This window comes from Aulonocara stuartgranti, assembly GCF_965226115.1.
Source record: "Aulonocara stuartgranti genome assembly, chromosome: 7".
Taxonomy (NCBI): Eukaryota; Metazoa; Chordata; class Actinopteri; order Cichliformes; family Cichlidae; genus Aulonocara; species Aulonocara stuartgranti.
This window is the reverse complement of record NC_138945.1, coordinates 31,365,373-31,387,667: the sequence shown is the minus strand read 5'-3', so window position 1 is coordinate 31,387,667 and position 22,295 is coordinate 31,365,373. Positions and strand designations below refer to the sequence as shown.

Below are 22,295 nucleotides of genomic sequence, written 5' to 3'. Positions count from 1 at the left end.
TAAGTCGAGTCATATCTGGTGTCAGTCAGCCACTCCCTATGAACACTGTCTCAACATGTTCTGTAATAATTAACCAGCTGCTGTGGGGTGCTACACACGCTCACCTCCTGCCACATGCACCGTACTCTGGACCTCCTACCACAAACACACATGTACATTATGCACACATGAGAGCTCGAATATGGAGTGAACTTGCTTCATTCGATAGAAGATTAAAAGATACACTAGTCAGGTAAGAGGAAATTTACTTTTGGTACATCTTCACTTTATACTTTGGTTTGTTAAGGTGTTCTTTGCAGCTGTAAAAGAACCAAAGAGTGTCTGGCTTAACAAAATGGAAATGAAATGCGTTACACCTCTTGCTGAGCAACACTTGCCAGTCACATTAAGAAAATAAAAGACTGTAATAGTTGAATTCTTTATATTATTTGTATGAAAAGCATACTCATTCTATGTTAGCCACATGGGGTGGACACCAATGTCACAGACTAGAGCTCATGTGACTCGAGTCATACAGTAGCCTGATACAGCACAGTTTATCTGTAGGCTGGAGTAGAACAAAGCTTTGTCACAATGTTTGTCAAGTTTTGCAGCCCAGGTGCAAGAAACAACCAGAAGGTATATTAAAATGACATAATCAGGTCAAATCTAGGGAGAAACAAAGAGCAAGGGCTATGTATGAAGACAGTCAGATACAGAAAGGAGTGGCAAAATGGGGAGGAGCAAAAAGTAAAGTAAAGGAAGTAAAACAAATACATGGATGTGTGTTTGTTTTCTTTGGCCTCATTCCGTTTTTATAGAACCACAGCTGACAATCTGAAAAAGGCTTTTAGTGCATACACACACAAAATCATCTGTTCAACCTCCAGATAACATCGTACTAAAAGTAAAGTGAAGCAGTCAACTGTGGCACTGAATTGTGTGAAGTGTATATGCCAAAGAGTTGTAAAAGTTTCCGAGTGATTATCGCATGCTATCAGAACATATGCCCTCTCAAAATATAAATAAATAAATAAATCTATTTCCTGATGGCTTGTTTAGCGGATTAGCAGAGAGAGGGCTGTAAAGTGTTCACCTACAGTGGGATTTTTACTCACCACTAGCCTCTTGAGAGAACATAAATATATGCCATGGTTCTATTCAAACGTCACATTTGATGCTGATTTCTTTCTTCTTTTTTTTCTTTTTTTTTTTCTGCAAGCAAAATTTACAACTTTAAAGGTCACTTGTCTTCCAGTGGATGTCCACCCTCAAAGCATGCTTTGTATAGACTTTAAGAGTCAACTTTTGATTATAATATGCAAAATATTTTTAAATGAAGAATTAATTCTAAAAATGTATAACTACATTGTAACAAAATGCAAAAAACAAAATTATTTAAAATAATTACATGTTTGTGAATACACTATAATACTGTGAATGTGGATGCTGTGTGAAATGGTGATAAATTGCTGTGCATTCTTTATATTCTTCAGTATATATACAGTAGTTGTTTCCTTTATATTACAAAGGCTTATAAGAGGTCAGTGAAAGAGCTCACATTATTATATGCTAGAGCTTAAATTCTCTGCAGCTTACTACCACGTATCACGTTTTTATGACTAGAAATTGTTCTTGTTGATCACATTAGTGCTGTGATTTCTTAAAGCAAATACCATTGGAATGATTTAACCTTTGCATACTGTTCAGGACAAATTTGGACCATTTCAAGATTAAATATAAAAATAAAATACTTCAAAATGTCTAAATGTCATTCTTTTAGCCTGAAGAGTGGCTTGAGAAGTATTGCCATGGCACAGATACAAGGTCTGAAATATAGTTGGATTATGGAGGTCCAAAACCCAGTTAGGCCTTTCTGTGTGGAGTTTGCATGTTTGACCAATTCCAGAGCACTTGGGTTATTCTGGCTTCCTCTCATAGTCCAAACACATACCTGTTAGTTTAATTGATAATTCTAAATTGGGCTTTTGTATGAGATATTGCTTGAGCTGCACTAAAGTGATATATATATATTAATTTTAAATGGTTAAAACAAAACTTGTAGCTAAAAGTGATTTGAGTGGTCACAAAGAACAGAAAGGTTATATATAAATGAAAGTACATCCTGTGCTTGTTTGTGCTGTGTAACTACAAGCACAAATATCCTCAATGCGAGGAAAAAATCTAAAAATAAACAAATAAGAATATTTTTATACCGCGCAAACTGAGATTAAACTAACTGAGAGCTAAGATTAAAACAGAGCTCATAAGTGGGGTGGTGGGATGATAAGATTAGAAAGGCACGTGATTTACCAATGCTTTGAATGCACAGACTAGTTTGCAATAGGCAAGTTTTTGTTTTTTTGTTTTTTGCTTTAAGATTTAATTATAAATGTTTTTTTGTGAAACAAGTGAAGACAATGATTAATGCTTATAATAGTTCAACACGGTTATATTTGTTCTTGCGATTTTCACTCTCAGTAAAAAATAAATTACTATGCTTGTAATGGCTAAATCTCTTAGGTGAGATGATGTTCTCAAAAATGAGCGTTATTAGATTTAAAAAATGAAACACGTATTAATCTTAATAGGCAATTTATACATTCTAAAAAGAGTTGCTGATTAAAATTTGTTGGAAACCCTAAACTCTGCATGTTTAAGAGGGAAAACATACAAACTGCTGGAGTTAACTCAAACTCGTAAGCTGGAGTCAGCATGATGAGCGTGATAATACTTTTTTTAAAAACAATTTCAGCAAACATTATTATAAAAGTACATTTGCTCTGTGCCATGTACTTTAGTACTTCATTCACACAAACATGCCCACCTGGGAGTTGTTACATAGACCCTGGATTTTCAAATGAACTCTAACTCCAAGCTTCTATCACTATGATAACCATTATTATTGTAATTAGTAGGAGGAGGAGTTGTAGTAGTAGTAGCACACGGTTATAAACAACCTACTTAACATCACAAAGACAAAGGAACTGATTATGGACTTTAGGAAGCAGGCTCCTCCTCCTAACCCTGTCACCATCAGAGGGGCTGATGTGGAGATAGTTGAGGACTACCGGTACCTGGGGGTACACTTGGATTGTAAACTGGACTGGACCAAGAACACCAATGCTATCTTCAAAAAAGGGCAGAGTCGACTTTTCCTACTGAGGCAACTCAGGTCCTTCAATGTTGGTAGGAAAATGCTGACCATGTTCTACCACTCGGTGTTGGAGAGCGTCGTGTTCTTTGCAGCTGTGTGCTGGGGAAGTGGGGTGAAGACAGCTGATGCCAACAGGCTGAACAAACTGATTAGAAAGGCTGGTTCTGTCCTGGGTGTCAGACTTGAGAACCTGGAGGAGGTGTCTGAAAGGAGAATGCTAAAAAAGCTTGTTTCTATCATGGACAACCCCTCCCACCCCTGAACGCCCCCATGATGGACCATCGGAGCAAACGCAGCAAAAGACTCATTGCCCCGAAATGCAGAACTGACCGCCATAGTAAATCCTTTGTACCGGGGCAATAAGAATAACTCTTCCTCACTCTGTAGGTGATTTTCCTGAGACGATTACCAATGTTATTCTGTTCCCTTCCAGACCGTGCAATATTACCCAACAGTACCTTATTGAATATTTGTTTCATCCCCCCATCATACGCTGCTACTCCCTTTATTCTATTGCACAATACTGTCACTTTCTAGAATCGCCAGCATTGATAGTTAAGTTATTTATTCACCAGGATATAGTTTTGTTTTTTTGGTTTTTTTGCCTGTCCCGTTTGGCTCTTTTGCCATCAGAATTGTTGTCTAAAGGCAAAGAAAGATGCCCGACGGATTTACTTTACCAAATTGACCATCCCAGCCTTGCCATAATGGTCCATTTGATTCACCTTTTATTGTTTATTTTATTTTCACTTGCTGAATACGGGACAGACTTGACTGGAGGAAAGAAGGGGAGAAAGAAAGAGGGAAAGAGAGACAGCTGAGAAGAGGGACGGGGGAGAAGGGCAAAAAACAAAAAACAACAGAACGGGCAGAAAAAAAAGAAAAAGAAAATGCATCTATCGATCACCTGGATCACCTGTTGAGAAAGAAAAAAGAAAACAAGCAGAAGAGAACAAGAGTAATAGAATAAACAACATCACAATGATATATGGGAATATGACAGTAAATACTAAATATTAAACATTATTGTGCAGCACATAAGATCAACAGAACACAGTGTGCTTTGAGGTAGGAGCCAAAAAGGGTGTAGTTTGTGGGTGTGATCACCCGTGTGTACACCTGTGAGCATGGACGCGCTTGTTTTGTTTTAAAAGGTTCCTTCATGTAATGATCTGCTAGAGGGTGTGGGGGGGCCACAGCCCCGTCCTCCAGGGCGTGAAGCAGGTATGGAGGAGATCAAAACTCCAGACATCCAGAGGCCCTCAGAACACAAGGATATAGTTATATATATTACTTGTTAGAGTTATCTGATACTATGTCTTGCACTATCCTACTGTATATTACTGTACACTACTATTCTTATTGTATATATTGTATATCTCATGTCTTATTCATCTGTTCCTCTGTCTCTCCTGCTGCTTTGAGCATATACATGACAAAAGAATTTCCCTCGGGATAAATAAAGTTATTCTTCTTATTATTATTATTCTTAAACATAGTGTTTTCTATCAGAAAAGAGTAAAAAAGAGTCTTTACTGATTCTTTGATATATTAGGGATTGTACATTGTGCTTTACTGTTACAGTGCCTAAATGCAGTTTTACATTAAAGTTTGTTGCCAGATTCAGTCAAATCTTCATGTGCACATGAGATACAAATACCAACGTTTTCTGTAGAAACTGCGTGCTTAAAGTTTTGTTATTGTTATTGTTGTAGCTGGCACGTCTCCCTGTGCAAGAGGAAACAGTCAGTCAGAAAGAGGAGTGCCGTGGCTTCTGGTATGACAGCTGCTGAATAACTGAGATATTACTTACCAGCAAACAGGCTGAGGCAGAGAAAACCGGTAAGAATGAAAGAAATAGGCATATATGACTGCTGTTTTCAGACTGCTGGGAGTTTTTGCAGGATTCCAGAAAATAACAGGAGAAAGAAGTTTTTGCTTTTTTGTTTTTTAAATGAGGCAACATGAATATTCCAGCAGTCCTCTTTGTCGGTCACAGACTTCGGCGTCTCTGACCAAAGAATAAACAAATGGTTAGGTCTACACTGTCATCACGGGTTGCTGGGTGGAGTGCTGCTATAAAATCTCTTAGAGACGAGCACAAAAAAGAAAGTAAAAGAGTGAAGGCATGTTAGAGAGAGAGAGAGAGCAAGAGAAAGAGAGAGGGATAAATATAACACATCAGAGAGAGAGACAGAGAGACTGGAAAGAGATATTTAAAGCACAGAAGGAAGAAAGAGGCAGACACAAAGACAGTGAGAAGAGAGGATAGCTCTGACTCACCATGTTAGAGGAGGTAAGACTCGTTTTATTTAATTTGTTCTTAGAAACACTGACAGCTGGTTGAGGATTGTAGAAGTGCACTGTAGCTCCCAGTGTCTTTCCTTGCTCAAGTTGCTCATAATGCTGGTTAACTATTTTTATGGAGCCATATGCACTACTACGCAATACTGTTCAACAAGTTGGCAGCATCTGGTGTTAGTCACCTGATTTTACACGCAAGCTTACACGTATATGTTTGAGGGGTTTTTTTTATAAAGTTTTCATTAACTTTATAAAATTGTTTGTTTGTTTTCACAGCAGTAGATGACCAGACATGAATGAAGCAGCTCTCCTCCCAGTCATCAAGGCAGGGAATGGGCGAACACTGTCCAGGTGAGTTACTTTGTATACTAAATGTCATTTATGCATTCTGTATTTCATGTTCCCTTAAGTGGTTCCAAATAATCTGACAAAGAATGCAACATATAAAATAATAAACTAATAAATATGACCTGAACATTGTCGGGCTGTGCTGTGCAAAACCTTGCATTTAGTTTTTTATTAATTTTAGAGCGGAGTTTCTCTCCCTGTTTAATACCTACAACTGCTTCCTGAAGGACCAGACTCAACTTCGCCTCACTTACGCTCAGGTATGATTTAATAAGAATTTGAAATAGGTTTCCCTTTTGTTTCCCAATTCTTGGGATATTCACATTGCTAGTTAGTTAATTAATAGGTAATATACAAAAGCACCATGATTCAATGGTTAGTGCTTTGGCTTCCTGGGGTCAAATGCACCTGCCTGTTTAGGCCTGTCTGTGTGGAGTTTGCATGTGTGTGGGTTCTCTCACACTACTCTGACAGAAAAAGATTGTTTGTCCTTGTCTGTGGTAGCCAATAGACTGCAGACCCGAGGCCTGTACTTCAGTGTTAATCCTGGGTTTTTAGTACTGTGAAGGTGGATCACTTCTTACAGGTGTAGATTGTAGCTTACACTGCTAGCCTAACCTGCTCAGGAGCAGGTTATGTTCCACATCATAGATCAACAGGTATTTAACCACCACCTACTAGCCAGTTTTTCCTGAAAATAGCGTCACCATTCCTGGAAGATCTCCCAGACTTCTTTGCACAGAAAGCAGGTGGGCCTAAAGTTCAAGTAGTTTCTCCGTGTTTCCCCATTGAGCATCAGTATTAAATATAGATTCCTATGCACAAATTTATTCCTTGGTTTTCTGTTTTCCTGTTCACAGTGAACAAATTTAAAACAGTGTTATTATTCTATAAACTTTAATTTATAGACCTAAAACAAAGCACCCATTTGTACTTGCTGCTCTTACTGCGTATTGCATTTGCTTGTAGAATAAGCCTATTTTTTATATTTATTTATTATTTGCTTGTTTGTTTCATAGATCATTAAATAATAACCAATTATAATCCATTAGATTCCCCCATGACATAATGATAGAGCTGTAATTTTGATAATTCTGTTGTCTCATGCAGTCTCCAACTTTATAGCTATATGCAGTCCCGATCAAAAGTTTAAGACCACTTGAAAAATGGCATAGTTGAAAAATTTTGCATAGTTGGATCTTAACTAGGTTTCAAGGTTCCCACTGAAAAAGGCTGTTTTAGAGTTGATCAAAAGTTTAGGACCAAACCTCCCCAAAACAAACCTGTAAACCCCACCAAAACAGAAATCAAAGTTTCAAACATGAACTCAGTATCGAATAGCTCCACCGTTATTGTTGATCACTTCAAAAAATTGTTGTGGCATGCTTGATGCAAGCATTTCCTTGAGGTGAGTGGGAACATTTCTCCAAGTGGTGAAGACAGCTGCATGAAGGGCATCTATTGTCTGGAACTGCTGTCCAATTTTATAAACTTCCCTTGCCATCCATCCCCAAAGGTTCTCAACTGGATTTAGATCAGGGAAACACACAGGATGGTCCAAAGAGTGATGTTATTCTCCTGGAAGAAGTCCTTGTCCTGTGGGTGTTGTGTACTGTAGCGTTGTCCAGTCGTTACCACGCAGACGAGGGCCATGAGGGATGCTCTCTGCAGCATCTGGATATGGTCAGCAGCCGTTTGACACCCCTGCATCTCCTGAAGCTCCATTGTTCCACTGAAGGAAAAAGCACTCCAGACGTTACGATGCCCCTTCCACTATGGCGTATAGAAAAACATCTCAGGTGGGATCTGCTTGTCATGCCACTAATGTTGGAAACCATCAAGACCATCAAGGTTACACTTTTTCTCATCAGAGAATAAAACTTTCTTCGACCTTTCAATGTCCCATGTTTGGTGCTCTTTTGCAAAGTCCAAACAGTCAGTTCTGTGGCTTTCAAGGAGACGAGACCTTTGAAGACCTTTTCTGTTTGTGAAGCCCTTCAGTTTCAGATGCCATCTGATGGTTATCGGGCTGCAGTCGGCACCTGTAATGGCCTTAATTTGGGTCAAGGATCGTCCAGTGTCTTGACGGACAGCCAATTGAATTCTCCAACTCCGTGCTGGTGAAATTTTGGGGTCTTCCACTTGAGTTTTTTGTTCCATAACCCTCAGGATCACTTAGGAAATTCCAAATGACTGTCTTACTGCGTCCCAACTCGGCAGTGATGGCACGCTGCAAGAGACCCTGCTTATGCAGTTCAACAACCCGACCATGTTCAAAAAGGGAAAGTTTTTTTTCCTTTGCCATCAGAACAACATGACAGTGTGACTACCTGACAGAAAATCCACATTTTTGTACAGATTTGGCCTTTTAAAGGCATGTGGTCTTAAACTTTTGATTGGGACTGTATCTAGCCATATAGCTAATAGTTAAGCTTGTTTTAACATGTCTGTGTATGTGTTTCTGTAACAGGAAGCAGATGGCACGGTGGTGGTGGAAGGCATGCTGAATATCTGCTGGGGAGTACGGAGACCAATCAGGCTGAAAATACAGGATGACAAGCAAATGTTTCCATTTGTTCCTAAGACCTCTCCAGATCCCACCAGTCCAGTCAGCCCACTGGAAAGCAAGAGGTTAACATCAAATTTTGTACAATATTTTTAGTACTGGTGGGAAACAGTGGCTCTGTGGTTGCCACCATTGCCTCACAGCAAGAAGATCCTGAGTTTGCCTCCACCATCTGACCGCGGGCTTTGCATGAGCTCCCTGCGTCTGCATGGGTTCTCCCGAGGTACTCCAGCTTCTTCCACAGTCCAAAGACATGCAATTGGTGCGGTCAAGTTAATTGGTGACTCTAAATTGGCCATAGGTGTGAAAGTGAGTGCGACTGGTTGTCTGTCTCTCTCTGTTATCTCTGCTTAAGATTGGCAACCTGTCCAAGGTGTACCCTGCATCTCAACCAGTGGTAGCTGGACTAGGCTTCAGCTCACACGCGACCCTACTGCATGACTACAGTAGTTATATAGCTGAAGTGTTTCAGGTTTTGTTTTCATAGTCAATCTTTCTTTCAGAGGAATGTCACGATGGGGAGAATATGTTGACCTTCACCAGATAGATGAGATGGTTGAGACACCACAGGAAACAATCAAAAACCCTTTACCAGGTGAACGCTTTTTTCTCTTCACTATCTCTGTCATTTCTCAAAAATGCTATCTTAACCATTAAATTAGAGTATATTATAGATATTGTTGGACATAAAATCTTGGCTTATGGATTATCATCAAATCTTATTGTTAGCTTTAGTTGAATGTTATGTCTACTTGTTTACACACATTTAAAACTGTCTTGTTTATTGTAGTTACACCATATGTTGAATGTGAACCTTTTTTTTCTGGGGGTGTTTGCACAATCTAAAGGACCACCTGTTTATGAGACCTCAACCCTGCGCCCTCCAAAGCAGAAGAATCCAGAACAGGAAGCAGAGTCCAACCTGTTCCGCTGTATGAGTGATGCCTCGCTGGTTAAAAGAAGGAGGAGCACAGGAAAGTCAGCAGCTCAAAGAGAAAAAGAAAGGCAGCATCGCTTTTCAATCAATGGCCACTTCTACAATTACAAAGTGGGTTTCTGCTTAAAACTGCCCTCAGGGCTTGTTTTCTTCATCATGAGTTTAAGGTCAGTGTTGTTTCACTCTGTTCCACAGACCTCGATCTTCACTCCGTGCTTTGGTACACCAACTAAAGTTTGTATCTCTAGCAGAATGACCACAAACCAAGTCATTGAACAGCTGCTGCACAAGTTCAAGGTAAGTTTGGTGCCAGAGGGCTGGTACAAAAAATTGTTGTAATTTATTTTGTGTACATGCAAGTGCTGTGAAAAAAAGGATTTTCACCTTCTTGAGTTTTTAAAGGTACAGTAAGTCTATGAGGTTTTTAATAGACAAAACCCCAATTTTGAACACACACACACACATATATATATATATATATATATATATATATATATATATATATATATATATATATATATATATATATATATATATATATATATATATATATATATATATATATTGATTAGTGTGTAATTAAATATTTTAAGAAGCTGATTAAACGTAGAAATAATGCATTAAAAAGACTTTGTTGTGAGCACCATTTGTGGATGTTGCGATGTTGCGGCTATCTTGAATACAGTGTCCAACATGGGTATCACCAGTCCATCCTTTTATGCATGTGACTAGAGACCAGGCACACATATAATGCACCTCATAACTTTTCATTCAAAGGTCACAAATAACTTACACACTGTACCTTTAAATACAAAATGCAGTTTTTAAATGATGATTTCATTTATTCAGGAGGGAAAAAACAGCAACCCAAACATATCTCTGCATTGTCCCCTCTTGTTAAATCATTAATTTTTTATTTATTTTTTTTGAATGCTCATGTTCATTTTCAGCAGCCACACCCAGGCCTCATTACTGTCAGACATGTTGAATCAGGTAATCGCTTAAATAGAACCTGTCTGAGAAAATTTAAACAGGCTAAAGGAGCTCGGAAAGCGACACACATTGCCTAAACCTAACTTACTTGAGAACAGATAGGAAACAAAGTCAGTGACATCTCAGTATGGAAAGGGTTACAAAGCCATTTCTAAGGCTTTGGGATTCCAGTGAAACAAGGTGATAGCCATTATCCACAAAGGGAGAAAACTTGGAACACTGGGGAAACTTCCCAGGACTGGCCGCCCTACAAAACTTACAACATGAACTCATTCGGGGCATAACAAAAGAACCAGCTTTATATCCTGTTACATCAAAAAAGAACATTATACCAACAGACAATGGTGATAGTGCGATGCTCTGTAGTTACTCACAGAGCAACTACAGAGCACAGAGCAACAGAGCAACTCCAGGTCCTTGCTGCTCTAGGACCTGGATTACTTCTTGTAATTAACGGAATCATGAATTCCTGAAGGAGAGGTTTGGATAGCTTTTGTCCCTTAAAAAAATGAAATCATGATCTAAAAATTGTAGTTTATATTTGCTCAGGTTACCCTTAAATGAAAATTATGAACACAAATGAATATTAAAATTTGCTTGATGATCTGAAATAAATGAGTGTGACAAATATGCAAAAATCCAAGAAATTAGGAAGGAGTCAAAAAAAAGAAATCACAGCACTGTTTAGGGAGGGAGGTACACTATATTGGCAAATGTATTTAGTCACCCATATCAATCACTGAATCCAGGTGGTCCAATCACTTCCAGGGCCTCTGGTGGGTAAAATCCAGTCACTAGGCACATAGAGTTCTTCTACAAACATTTGTGAAATAATGGGTTGCTCTCAGGGTTGCAAATATCTTATTATACCTCATGGATTAAGCATGGGATGTAAATAATGTATAGTCAGAATTCATCAAACCATAATAACTTCATCCAAAAAAAAAAAATGTATATATTTATATATTTCTTTGGCTGTATGTTCATCAGATACAGAACGATCCCCAGGAATTTGCTCTCTACTGTCTTCATCAAAGTGGAGGTGGGTTCATCTTTTCCACAAGAAATGCAATAATTAGACATAGCACAAGAAAATGCTGCACCAATGTGGCACTTGTGTGCTTTGTCCAGAAAAAAGGAAGCTGAGTAACACAGACCAGCCGTTATGGGAGCGCACACTGCAGGGACCCTCTGATGACATCATGAAGATTTTTTTGATGGATGCAGATGAAGAGGAAGTTAGTGATGATGTGAGTGTAGTAGCCATGCCTTAACTTATGGTAACATAATGTTACCCTTTAAGTGTTTTAAGGTACCTTCATTTACTTCTAATAAGGAGTTTTCTGCTTTTTTATTTGTTGCAAACTATATGGTAACATATTTTTCTTTGCAGGTAGCTCAATATCTGAACTTAGAGCTTCCAATCCTTGAAAAAGTTTTACAGAAACTCAAAGACGAGGAGAACAGAGAGATACAAACGATTGAGAACAAGTTAGTATACAATTTTATTTGCTTAAACGCTCTTGAAATGCTTTCTCACGAGTGCAATTAAGTTTTGAAAATAGAGAATATAAATAAAGAGCCTAACGGTGCGTGTTTTACCACTTATGCATGACTACATCTTCCTTTACACCAGTCAAAAAGATGTGCATAACCAACATTCACCAGTATAAAAACTGTAGTAACGTTTGAGGTCAGGTGGTGGCGCCGATATTTAAACTTTCTCATTTATTTTTTGCTTATGGTGTCTGTATCTCTCTCCTAATCTATCTATCTATCTATCTATCTATCTATCTGTCTGTGTGTGTGTGTGTGTGTGTGTGTGTGTGTGTGTGTGTGTGTGTGTGTGTGTGTGTGTGTGTGTGTGTGTGTGTGTGTGTGGTGCCAGGTACAAACACCAAAAGAGAGTCCTGTCCAATATGTTAAACTGTAAGATGTCACGTCCCATTGAGACCAGTGTCTAACAACTCACCTGATTTCCTAAAACAAGATTCAACATTCAGTACAGCACCATTTCCATGTTCAACGATGAAAGATCTACAGAAATATGAGGAATTCTTTTCCCTTGTTTTTTTTTTCTTCACGCACTCTTTAATGTTATAATTCTGAATCTCTGATACATAATAAAGATGAACAATTTGGGATATGAAGCACGAGGCTGGTGTATATCCCATACAAAAATATATCATCCTTCCAGTCTTATGTGTCTTTTTCTATTTTAAACTGTAAAATAAATTAAAGATGCAAATGTAAGTTGCTGCCAGAAATTGTAGTTCACTGTGTCTGTGAATAAATATGGGACCAGCATGGCCACTTCTGTTTGTGCTTTCTGTTTGCTATGTTTGAGTTATGTGTGCCACTGGAGCTTTTCAAGGGTTAATTGGACTCTGCTCAAGGTTTCTATTTTTTATCAATGATCAATGTATGTGTATATAGACTTTTGATAAAACTATATTGATTGTTAATCGTACCTGTGCATGTGCAATGACAATAAAGTTGAATTCTATTCTATTCTATTCTATTTACTCTTTTTTCTTGTACTTTGTTATTTTATATGTGGTTGAGTTGGATGGATTTTATTGCTGATTTCTGGTATTTATTTTCCTGGTTTGTAATAAAGTGTTGATTGGCTCAATGGAAATAGTTCTTGTGTGTGGTGTTCGTCAAATTTTAATCCAGACAAAACTTTCCTTGAGGCTTAGCATTTGCACGTTCCTCAGACTCCTGCATTTTCCTCTCTACGTAGTTTTCCCAGTGTGTTTCTATCTCTTCCATGAGAGTCTGCATAATACTTTGTACTTACTGTAGGCCCCTGTTATTTTGTTTCTCTGCCTCCACCCTTTTTTTTTATTTGTTTGCCTTCATCTGAACCTCTCAAAGTGGCTGGTGGTTAATTTGTCACTTAGTCACTCTGTGCAGCCAAACATCGTTCCAAAGATGCCACACATGACAGGTTGAAAGTGGGGGAAATATGTCTAAGATGAATCATAAAATGATGAAAATGCCACTTTAATTAAATATAGCAATCATCAACAATGGTACAAACAAGATGACAAAGAGTGAATGCAATAATAAGCTACTTTAGGGGACAGATAATGGGAAAACTGGATGACAGGAGATAAAACCAGTAAATAAAAGTCCTCTCTCATTTTGCTTCTCTGTGTCTGTGTGTGAAAGATGGGAAAATGCTTACAGATGGAAAACTTTGTCTTAATAGTTAAATAATGAATGTGAAATGAGGTGAGCACTGCAGTTTAGAGGCAAAGACTTTGTAATGGCTTGCCAGCCCACCAGACAGCCTTATATTACTAAGCAATTTTCCTCCGCCATGATGAATGACTAAATGAGAATAAACAGATGTTTTATTGTAGGATAGGGTTTCCATGTGCACCAGTTTCCAAATGGTAGACTTTTAAGAAATGGAAAATGAGTGTTCCCAGTGGCACAGTTTTGCTGTTCCATCATGAAGGAGATCCATAGATGTTAGCTGTGCAAGCCCCAGAAGAGGTTTTACATTTCTGTTTTTGAAAATTGGGTTTTACTCAAGAGGAAGAATGTATTCTTATCCACTAAATGCAACTTTTCATTTAGTTCATTCATTTAATTTTCTTTTTTATTTAAAAGAAAATCATACAAGTTTGTAGTTTTAACTGAGATGATATTGTACATGCAGAGCAAATATGTGATCTATGTAAGTGTCTGACAACTCTGGGTGTAAGCCACAAGTTTAAAGAGAGAGAGAGAGAGAGAGAGAGAGAGAGAGAGAGAGAGAGAGCATTTGATTATTAGTTGGGTTTATTAGCTCATTTAACTGCCCATTAACAAACATGCACAAATGTCTAACCAGCCATTCACATGATAGCAAGGTCAAACTGGTTCATCAGAATTGAGAAGAAAAGTAATGGTTTCTCATTCCAGATAGATGTACACCAATGATTACAGACACACACGTGTGTGTGTGTGTGTGTGTGTGTGTGTGTGTGTGTGTGTGTGTGTGTGTGTGTGTGTGTGTGTGTGTGTGTGTGTGTGTGTATTTGGAGACATGGGCCTCTTCTTTCTTCTTAGACTGATCTTGTAGTAAGTAAACACGACATGAATCTTAGTTTGTATTAAAAAGCTAGTAAGATGGGACAATAAAAATGAAAACAAAAAAATGAAATTCTTCAATATTCATGTTTTATTTTACTGCTTAAGATTCATTTGTGTCTCTGGAGGTGCGTCCACAAAAGAAAGGTGATTGAATATTCTTATCATGGGTCTTTAACTCATTTTATGACTCCATGCTTCTTCATGGTGGATAACTGAATCATTTAATTTTAGACGTGAAGTTTGAGGACACTCAACATTTAGGCTTAATGTCTAAAATTCTGGCAGCAAACAAAGGTAATCTTTATTTATTCAAAACAAAATGTTTCAGCTGCATCCTTAACTGCCCATACCATGCCTGTGGGCAGTGGCTTACAACCTACAGTGTTATTTTGCATTAAAAGTTAATTATTATACATATTGGCTGCTCAGATGAGATTTATTTCAACTTGTTTGAGGTTAATGATTCCTCCCTTTATGGATTCAGATTTATCTTGAATCTAAGGAAGAAAAGGTTGCTAGTAGTTTCATTTATAAATCGAATTTCAGAACAATACCTAGAAAGTCTGACCATCCCATTATATTACATTTGGTTAAAATCTGATACAAAGGTCACAGAGATCTTGGACTGAAAACAGGACGGTCTCCAAAAATACCTCTGAGACAAAACAAGCTCATATCTCTGAAATGAACAATGATAACTGTTTCTGTTCTTTGTTCAATACAGAATGCATTCAACTTGCATAAACGGGATACTGCCAACTTACACACTATATGACTGCTCCTCTGTGATGTATCATAACTGTTTCCAGAAAAGTAGCAAAATGGTTTTGCTATTCTTTTTTTTTTTTTTTTTTAAAGAAGTACCTCTGTTTATGAGTGTAATGGTAGCTTGCCTAGCTGCTAACTGTTACATTATTTTCTACGTGGCAAGTTTCTGACTTCATCTCTTTGCATGTTGGTGTTGGGTGTGTATAGCGCTGTGGTAGCAGCATCTGAATCACATTACTCTTTAGCAGGAGAAAAATTAAATATACACTGAATTTTGGTGTTTTCCTAGTTGTTGATGAATTTTAAGTGATGAAGTCATTTCTTAGGAATGACTTTGCATGAGTGCCTGGAGAAGAAACCATTACTGCCATTCCCGATCATTCTGTGCCAATAGGACAAACAGACAAAATGTCTAAGATTGATATAGAAAGGATCAATAAGTTGTACAAATGCAGTGAGTACAAAAGGCATGGAAGAGACAACCCACTGTTTCCTAAAATGTATAATGAAATGTGTTTCTCATTCCTCATGTATTTTTTCATTGGAAGATATTTCTACAGAAACAGGTGTAGGAGATGTTATTTCTGAATGTCAAATCATTCTAATGACTCAATTCCTATCCTTCTTTTCAGACATTTGACAGAGCATGAAGAGAGATTGACTTGTGAAAAACTTCATGACAAAATGTCTAATCAGCTGATTTAGCTATAAAACAACAACAACAACAACAACAACGAAAACCATCAGTTAGATAAACATGAATAAATCATGAACATTTTGACTCTTACCTGCATGCATATGATTGAGTCTATTCTAAATAGCCCACAGTAATAACTAAATAACTGAATCAAGTTGACATTTTGCACAAATGGCACACACATATTTTTTTTAAGCTAAAGTAAAATAGAAAAAGAAGGCATTTCAACCCATGAACCACAACCATGGTAAACCAAATTATAATTGCATTCTGGCAAACCTTTTTAATCTTTATTTCAAATTTATGATTTGTTCATTTTGAACAATCCTCCACATCCACCATGTTTAATGTGCTGCATTACATAGTATTGAAAATATATCTAAATTACAGAGACAGGAAATAAGAACACATAAATTTGCCATGGCAATAAGCCTACAAAAGCAATTCAAATTAAAGCTGTTCAAAGTTTAAACATTGTCTTTAACTTTCCTGCACTTTTGTTTCTGCAGCTCGTGTTTGTTGTTGCGGGGGTTGTACGTCACCACAAAGCGGCACTTCAGATGCTGTGAAAGAGGAAACAACAATGAGCATTACATGAGAATCAAAAGGGAGCATTTCTCTAGATTTCTGTTTTTAACTTAATATTTATTAATATTCAGCTTTTCACTTTTTTTGCTTTGGAAAAAAATATTGTTGAGAGACTTTACAAACTTTACAGACTTTTACAAATGCAGACAGAGAAAACATTCACCTTTTTCACAGCACTGCAGCCCTTCAAGTCTTGGTTTTCAGACTTGGGACACTTGGTTTTTCCCATGACTGCATCGATCTTATAGTCGATTGTATTGGTCACCTACAAACATCAGCATACATAAATGTATATTTTACGCTGTAGTGGGATTGCAATAGTAAAACGCTGATTCATTTTGTTTGTGAAAGCTGATTCTAACCTGACTCTGAGCATCAGTCACTTCAATCAATTTGAACATTTTCTTGCCCTTGGGCTTTTCATTGAACATCTTCACAGCATGTTGAGCTGCCTCCTGAACCTCGGCTGAATCTGGATTCCTTTTAACCCAGCCACCCAGAAGAGGCTTGTTTTCTTTGATGAAATTAAACACACGAAAACACACAAACATTTAATTTACACAATTTCATCAAGATATCACATCAATGATTAAAAAAATGATGAATGGATATTATTATGAGGATGCATTTCCTTATTGCACTAAACCGTGTGCCACTTAATGCATCTGCCAATTTAGGAAATTATTAAAAGTGCTTACCTTAGTAATCCTCTTATATCCTAATATTAACTTGGATCTGCTTTCATTTGCAAAGTCATACACTATGCCGAACTCCATATTTTAGTCCAGAAACCACAAAACCCTGCACTGAGCTGGTCTTATACTGCCAAACTACACTGACTTCTAGGCCAAACCAAGCATTGCTCATCAGAATCTGCTGTAAAGCCCTACATGGCTCCTGCCTACATATATATCAGCGCGACTGAGGTATTATATGCAGATACAGCCGACTTCTCATCTTTTCACTGCTCCACCCTCTTACTTTAAATAAGAAGTGAGCTTCTGATGTTGTGGAGATTAAACTTTGGAATATTCTTCTTTGGCCTGTCAGATCAGCTGAATCAGTGTTTTGTTTCAAATCACTCCTGAAACTAATTTCTCGAGGCTGACTTTCTTTTAATCCTTCCCCCATTATTTTTCCCCTTAACGTACATCTATTTGAGTACTCGGTGAGTAAAACAATGGTTTTCATCTTAACAGATTTAGCAAGGAGTTGCCCTTAAAACACAAGTTAAAGTTATACGCAAGGAAAAATGCAATTTTGTCAGATGTATGTCTGAAAACAAACACTCCAAAGTTATGAAAATGATAAATCATATTGCATTCCAAATTCTGCGTAAATTGCATCCATGCTGCAGATTTTACTGGACTATATATAATCTTCCTTACATACTAAGTACTGGTACTGAGTTTTCCTGATGGATTACTCGTTTATTATTTTTATTCCTTAACACTCTGCAGCTACAACTCCACCATGCCAAATTAAACAGCACTTGAACAAGAACATCTGTATCTGTGTTCTCTTTTTTTTTTTTTTTTTTTTTTTTGTGTCCCGTTTGGATCTTTAGCCATCAGAATTGTTGTCTTAAGGCCAAGAAAGATGCCAAGCGGATTTATTTTACCAAGTGGATCATCATGGCCTTGCCATATTGGTCCATTTGATTGACCTTTATTATAATTATGAATTTATTTTATTTTCAGTTGCTACAAACGGGACAGACATGACTGGGGGACAGGACAGGGAGAAAGAATGAAAGAAAGAGAGGGAGAGAAAGAAAACCAAAGGGGAGAAGAGACGGTGAGAGGGGGGGGGAGAAGAAAAAAAAAAAAAAAAAAGCTCCGCCGGCAGCCAGCTGTGCCTGAGTGACCGAGCCCCAGGCCGAGAGGCCGGGGGCACCCCACCTCCGAAGTGGCCCGAGCGAGCCCCAGGCTCCAGGCCCCGATAAGCGGCCGTATCTGTGTTCTCACTAAGATAAACATGACTCACTGTAGCCAACCAGACTGCAGTACAGAGTCATCAAATATGGCGCCATTTTGGTGCCGTTTTGACATTCAAAGACTTACTAAGAGGCAAAATGTAAGCTCCCTGACTGTATGAATGGTTTTAAACAATGTTATTTATTACCATCCAAACTATTCTGACCATATTATGCCATGCTGAGAAATCTGTAATGCAAGAACTGACACAGAGACACTGAAGCTTCAGCTGTCACTACAACTGCTATTTTATTCAGCATTTGCACACATTCTAACACTTTGTTAGCCCAGTGCATAACTTCACTCGTGGTGCAACATCTCATTTCCACAACAACAACTGTAAGCCATTAAAGAACACAGTAGCATTGGAAGAAACAAGCGTATAACAGCTACGCTACCATAATAGCAAACACAATTCCCTTAAACTCCAACAAACACGACATCCAAGGGGCACAACAGAAGATCACATCTAGCCTCTCTCATCATGCCACAAAAAATATTTAATGACTATCATATCTTTTTCACTATTAGCATTCGTATTTTTCTGTATTTTGTCTTGTTATTACCCTGGGTTGGTATCTGCATTTTGTTATTGTATTTTTTCTTCATCATTTGTATAAAAAAATACAGATGTGTATATGCACATTTCATCTCATCCTTTCTTTAATGCTGCGATAGTAGGCAATTTACTAATACATGTTTTTCATTGTGGCTAAATGTCATATGAATACACAAAGTCAAAGTAGCTGAATTGCAAATGTTTTGTCTGACTCATTTCTAGACTGTTAGTCATGGTTCTGACACAGATGTCTACGCTCCAGTGCAGTCATTGTTATATACCTCCATTGTACTTTATAAGAATGGCTCCCATTTCAAGCCCAATGTTGTTTCTACTTTACTGTCACCACATGTTGAGGTACTAATCAGAATCCAAGAGACAGATTCTGTCGACCCATTTAAACTAATTTGTTGAAATAGATGGATGCCTCTCATAATGTATTTAGATGAAGTTTAAATTAACATAATAATATACTGGTGGCTGTTTTTATCCATGTAGGATTTGCATCTAAAGAGCAAGACTAATTCAGTTCTGTTCAACTGAGTTTTATTTATATAGCCCCAAATCACAACAACCAGCCAACACTGCATGCATGATCTGTTGGGTCTAAATGGGCACTGAATTGGGATCAGACAGGGAAAAGAAAAACAACCTTTTCTAGGATCAAGTGCATTTAAAATGGACTTGAAAGGAAATGTGTCCTATGGTTGGAAATCATGGACAGTATATCTTTATTGGGTTGCTTGATTGTACATGCTGACACTATGTACGCTGGGCAACACAAACTGGTTTTGGAGCAACATGATGCTGCCAACCAGACAAGATTTTGTTTTTCAACTAATCACTGCATGATTTACAACAGCATAACTAACTGTGTAATAAAACAGTCCTGTTGCTAAACTGGCCAGAACCCATTGTTACTCAGGACAAATGACATCCATCATCTGACAAAAATAGACAAACATGATTTCAACAAAATTCCAGCTGATCTCATACAGTTTTGTTAAAAGGACAGATGTTACAACATAGGGTTAAACATCTGCAGATCCCAGCTCTTTCACAAAGCATGTTGCTGGTGTTGGTTTTAAAATCATTGCATACTTTAAGGAAACAATGAAATATTTTTTAACTAGATATTTATGTGATCTGCAAATATTTCACATATTAATTTTACACAGCTTCTTAACATTTTTGCAAATGTCCCTGTTGGAAAGTGATATTTTTTCATGAATTTATATATCCAGTGTAAGGCTCTTTTGAAGCACATTAATAAATACAGCCACTTCAGTTGTCATGAAACTTCACATTTAAAAAGAAATAATGTGCGTGTATTAGATAGTATTTCTGCAGTATTGCCCCCAAAATTTCAGAAGCTATTTTTTCTGGCTCGCTTGCCTGTGACATTACTCCACATTTGCTTTTGCTTCTTATATTTCTTATTGATATAATTACTTACCGGCTATGACGACTTTCTCCACAAGCTGATCTCCCAAGCCCAGCTGGATAACTGATAGGCATATCAGCAGTGACAATGGAAGAGACATCTTTATACACCAAACTCTGCTGTGCTCCTCACAAGAGAAAGACTGGTTTCCAGAAAAACACTTCAGATGAGCAGAATAATTTACTTGTCAACCAACTTGCAGATGTCCCACTCGATTTGGTCTGTCCAAGTCCACAAAGAGAGCACTTAAATGAGGACAGAAATAAAGAGGATTTACTCTAGAAATGAAACTTTAAATAATATAGCTGAAAGGAAAAAAGTACAAAGTACTATATATAATCCATATAGATTATCCATCCGTATAGTTTATGCTACAAAGAAAGTGGAAATATAAATACCTTTTTGTTAAAGAAGTTGAATACTGGTGAGTGCTGGAGCAACAGAGGGTGAAACAGAGAAATGTGAGGCAGGAGAGTGAAAGAGGGAGAGGGTGGCGTCAGTGAATGCCTGTGACTATTCAGCCTTTCAGCTGTGGCCTGTATAACAAGCCAGTGAAGACCACACCCAGCTAATACCACATATGACTGCATGCATAGATTTAACCTAGGGTGTGAATGCCAGAAAAGAAATATTCAAGTGGAACAGTCAGTTCAGATAAGTGTCTGACGGGCATTGTTGTGTGTATGTGCGCGCTCTGTTGTTTCTCTTTGAATGCATCATGTGGGTGTGTAGTCTGTGTCTATTTAGATTTGCACATTTCCATCTTCTCATCTTGTTTTAAAGCACTGGATAAGCCACTTTGTGGAGATCCAACACAAGCCAGATGATGACATCAGTCGGCATACAGTGAGTAACAGTGAAAACCATGGCACACAGCAAAACCACAGCAGGTCCAAAATATCTCTTATCATGGAACAAACTGTTCTGAAAGTTTTGAATAGATTTGCCAATATAAGCAAGTGGAATATGCTAAGATTACTCACTTAGTGAGCAACACCAAGTAAAAAAAAAAAAAGTAAAAGAAAGAAGGAAAGAGTGACATCTTGTTTTGTTGTTCAAGACGATTATAAACAATATCCAGTGATTTTCATTGGATATCAAATAGTGTTGCTTTTACCAGCCTCAGGTCAGACATTAGAGAAAATTCAGAAAGTGCATTAAATTTTAATTATACAAATGGGAAATCACAGTATTTATAATCCTCATCACTTATGGGAGGCTCAGTTTGACAAAAACCTTGACCCAGGCTGAAATATTAACAAATATTTAAGATGGTTCAATCAAACAACTCACAACTTTAAATGATTTATTGCAACAATAGAATAATTACAGTTCTGAGCTCATCACTCTGACAGCGTGTTATATATAAACATGTAGTATGATGAGTAAATATACCCTTAGAGAAAACTGGAAGGGTGTGTGTGGAGCCCCTATGGTATATTGCATCTGTGCTAAGGGATTGTCTTGCTTTTCCTTTTGCACCACCACCAGGTTAAAATGCCTAAAAGCATAGGGTGTACTGACAGTAATCTTGCGATTACTTTTGGTAGTGGTATGCACAAGTTACAACTGTGCACTGGTGGTAGAGCTCAAAAACACAATGAGGTAAAGACTTGGTTGTAAAATATGTGTTGCTAAAATCTAACAACTGGCTGCATATGAACTGAGGTTTAATGTAATCTTACTGAGAGACAGCGAGCAGGTCAGCACTGGTGGATTTACACTGGCTTGCTTGAGTATTTGTGTTAAAGTGTGGTAAACTGTGGTATACAAAATGTGGATGATGTACACAGTCTATAGGACTGATCCTGTTCTTATTTTAAACTTATTGAACTCTGTAATGAGTTAAAAGGCCCAGCAGAGGGAAGCAATACCACAGAACATAAAGCA

At 37.7% G+C, this 22,295-nt stretch overlaps 3 protein-coding genes across 10 annotated transcripts in view; 1 reads left to right on the top strand and 2 right to left on the bottom strand.

Annotated features, from left to right (window-relative positions):
* The window catches only part of musk (muscle, skeletal, receptor tyrosine kinase), a 118,543-nt gene that overhangs the window by 34,811 nt on the left and 61,437 nt on the right, over positions 1–22,295 (bottom strand). The gene's annotated exons all lie outside the window — the stretch shown is intronic.
* On the top strand, positions 72–12,925 carry rassf6 (Ras association domain family member 6). Of its 7 annotated transcripts, none has more exons than XM_082538825.1 (12): positions 72–232; positions 4,852–4,978; positions 5,720–5,791; positions 5,970–6,048; positions 8,259–8,419; positions 8,858–8,949; positions 9,203–9,402; positions 9,487–9,588; positions 11,275–11,326; positions 11,416–11,534; positions 11,678–11,775; positions 12,173–12,925. In XM_082538825.1, the coding sequence occupies exons 3-12, from the start codon at positions 5,733–5,735 to the stop codon at positions 12,246–12,248; spliced, it is 1,038 nt and encodes a 345-aa protein (XP_082394951.1). In that variant the 5' UTR covers positions 72–232; positions 4,852–4,978; positions 5,720–5,732; the 3' UTR covers positions 12,249–12,925. The 7 variants fall into 7 exon arrangements, with proteins under 7 accessions (XP_082394951.1, XP_082394950.1, XP_082394954.1 ...); XM_082538824.1 differs by having other exon boundaries at positions 5,717–5,791; XM_082538828.1 differs by lacking the exon at positions 4,852–4,978.
* LOC309709576 (cystatin) lies at positions 15,207–20,913 on the bottom strand. Of its 2 annotated transcripts, none has more exons than XM_082538280.1 (5): positions 20,804–20,913; positions 20,418–20,650; positions 16,789–16,940; positions 16,590–16,691; positions 15,207–16,401 (listed from the first exon to the last, which is right to left on the bottom strand). In XM_082538280.1, exons 2-5 carry the CDS (start codon positions 20,503–20,505, stop codon positions 16,306–16,308), a joined length of 438 nt encoding a protein of 145 aa, XP_082394406.1. In that variant the 5' UTR covers positions 20,506–20,650; positions 20,804–20,913; the 3' UTR covers positions 15,207–16,305. The 2 variants fall into 2 exon arrangements, with proteins under 2 accessions (XP_082394406.1, XP_082394407.1); XM_082538281.1 differs by having other exon boundaries at positions 20,418–20,626.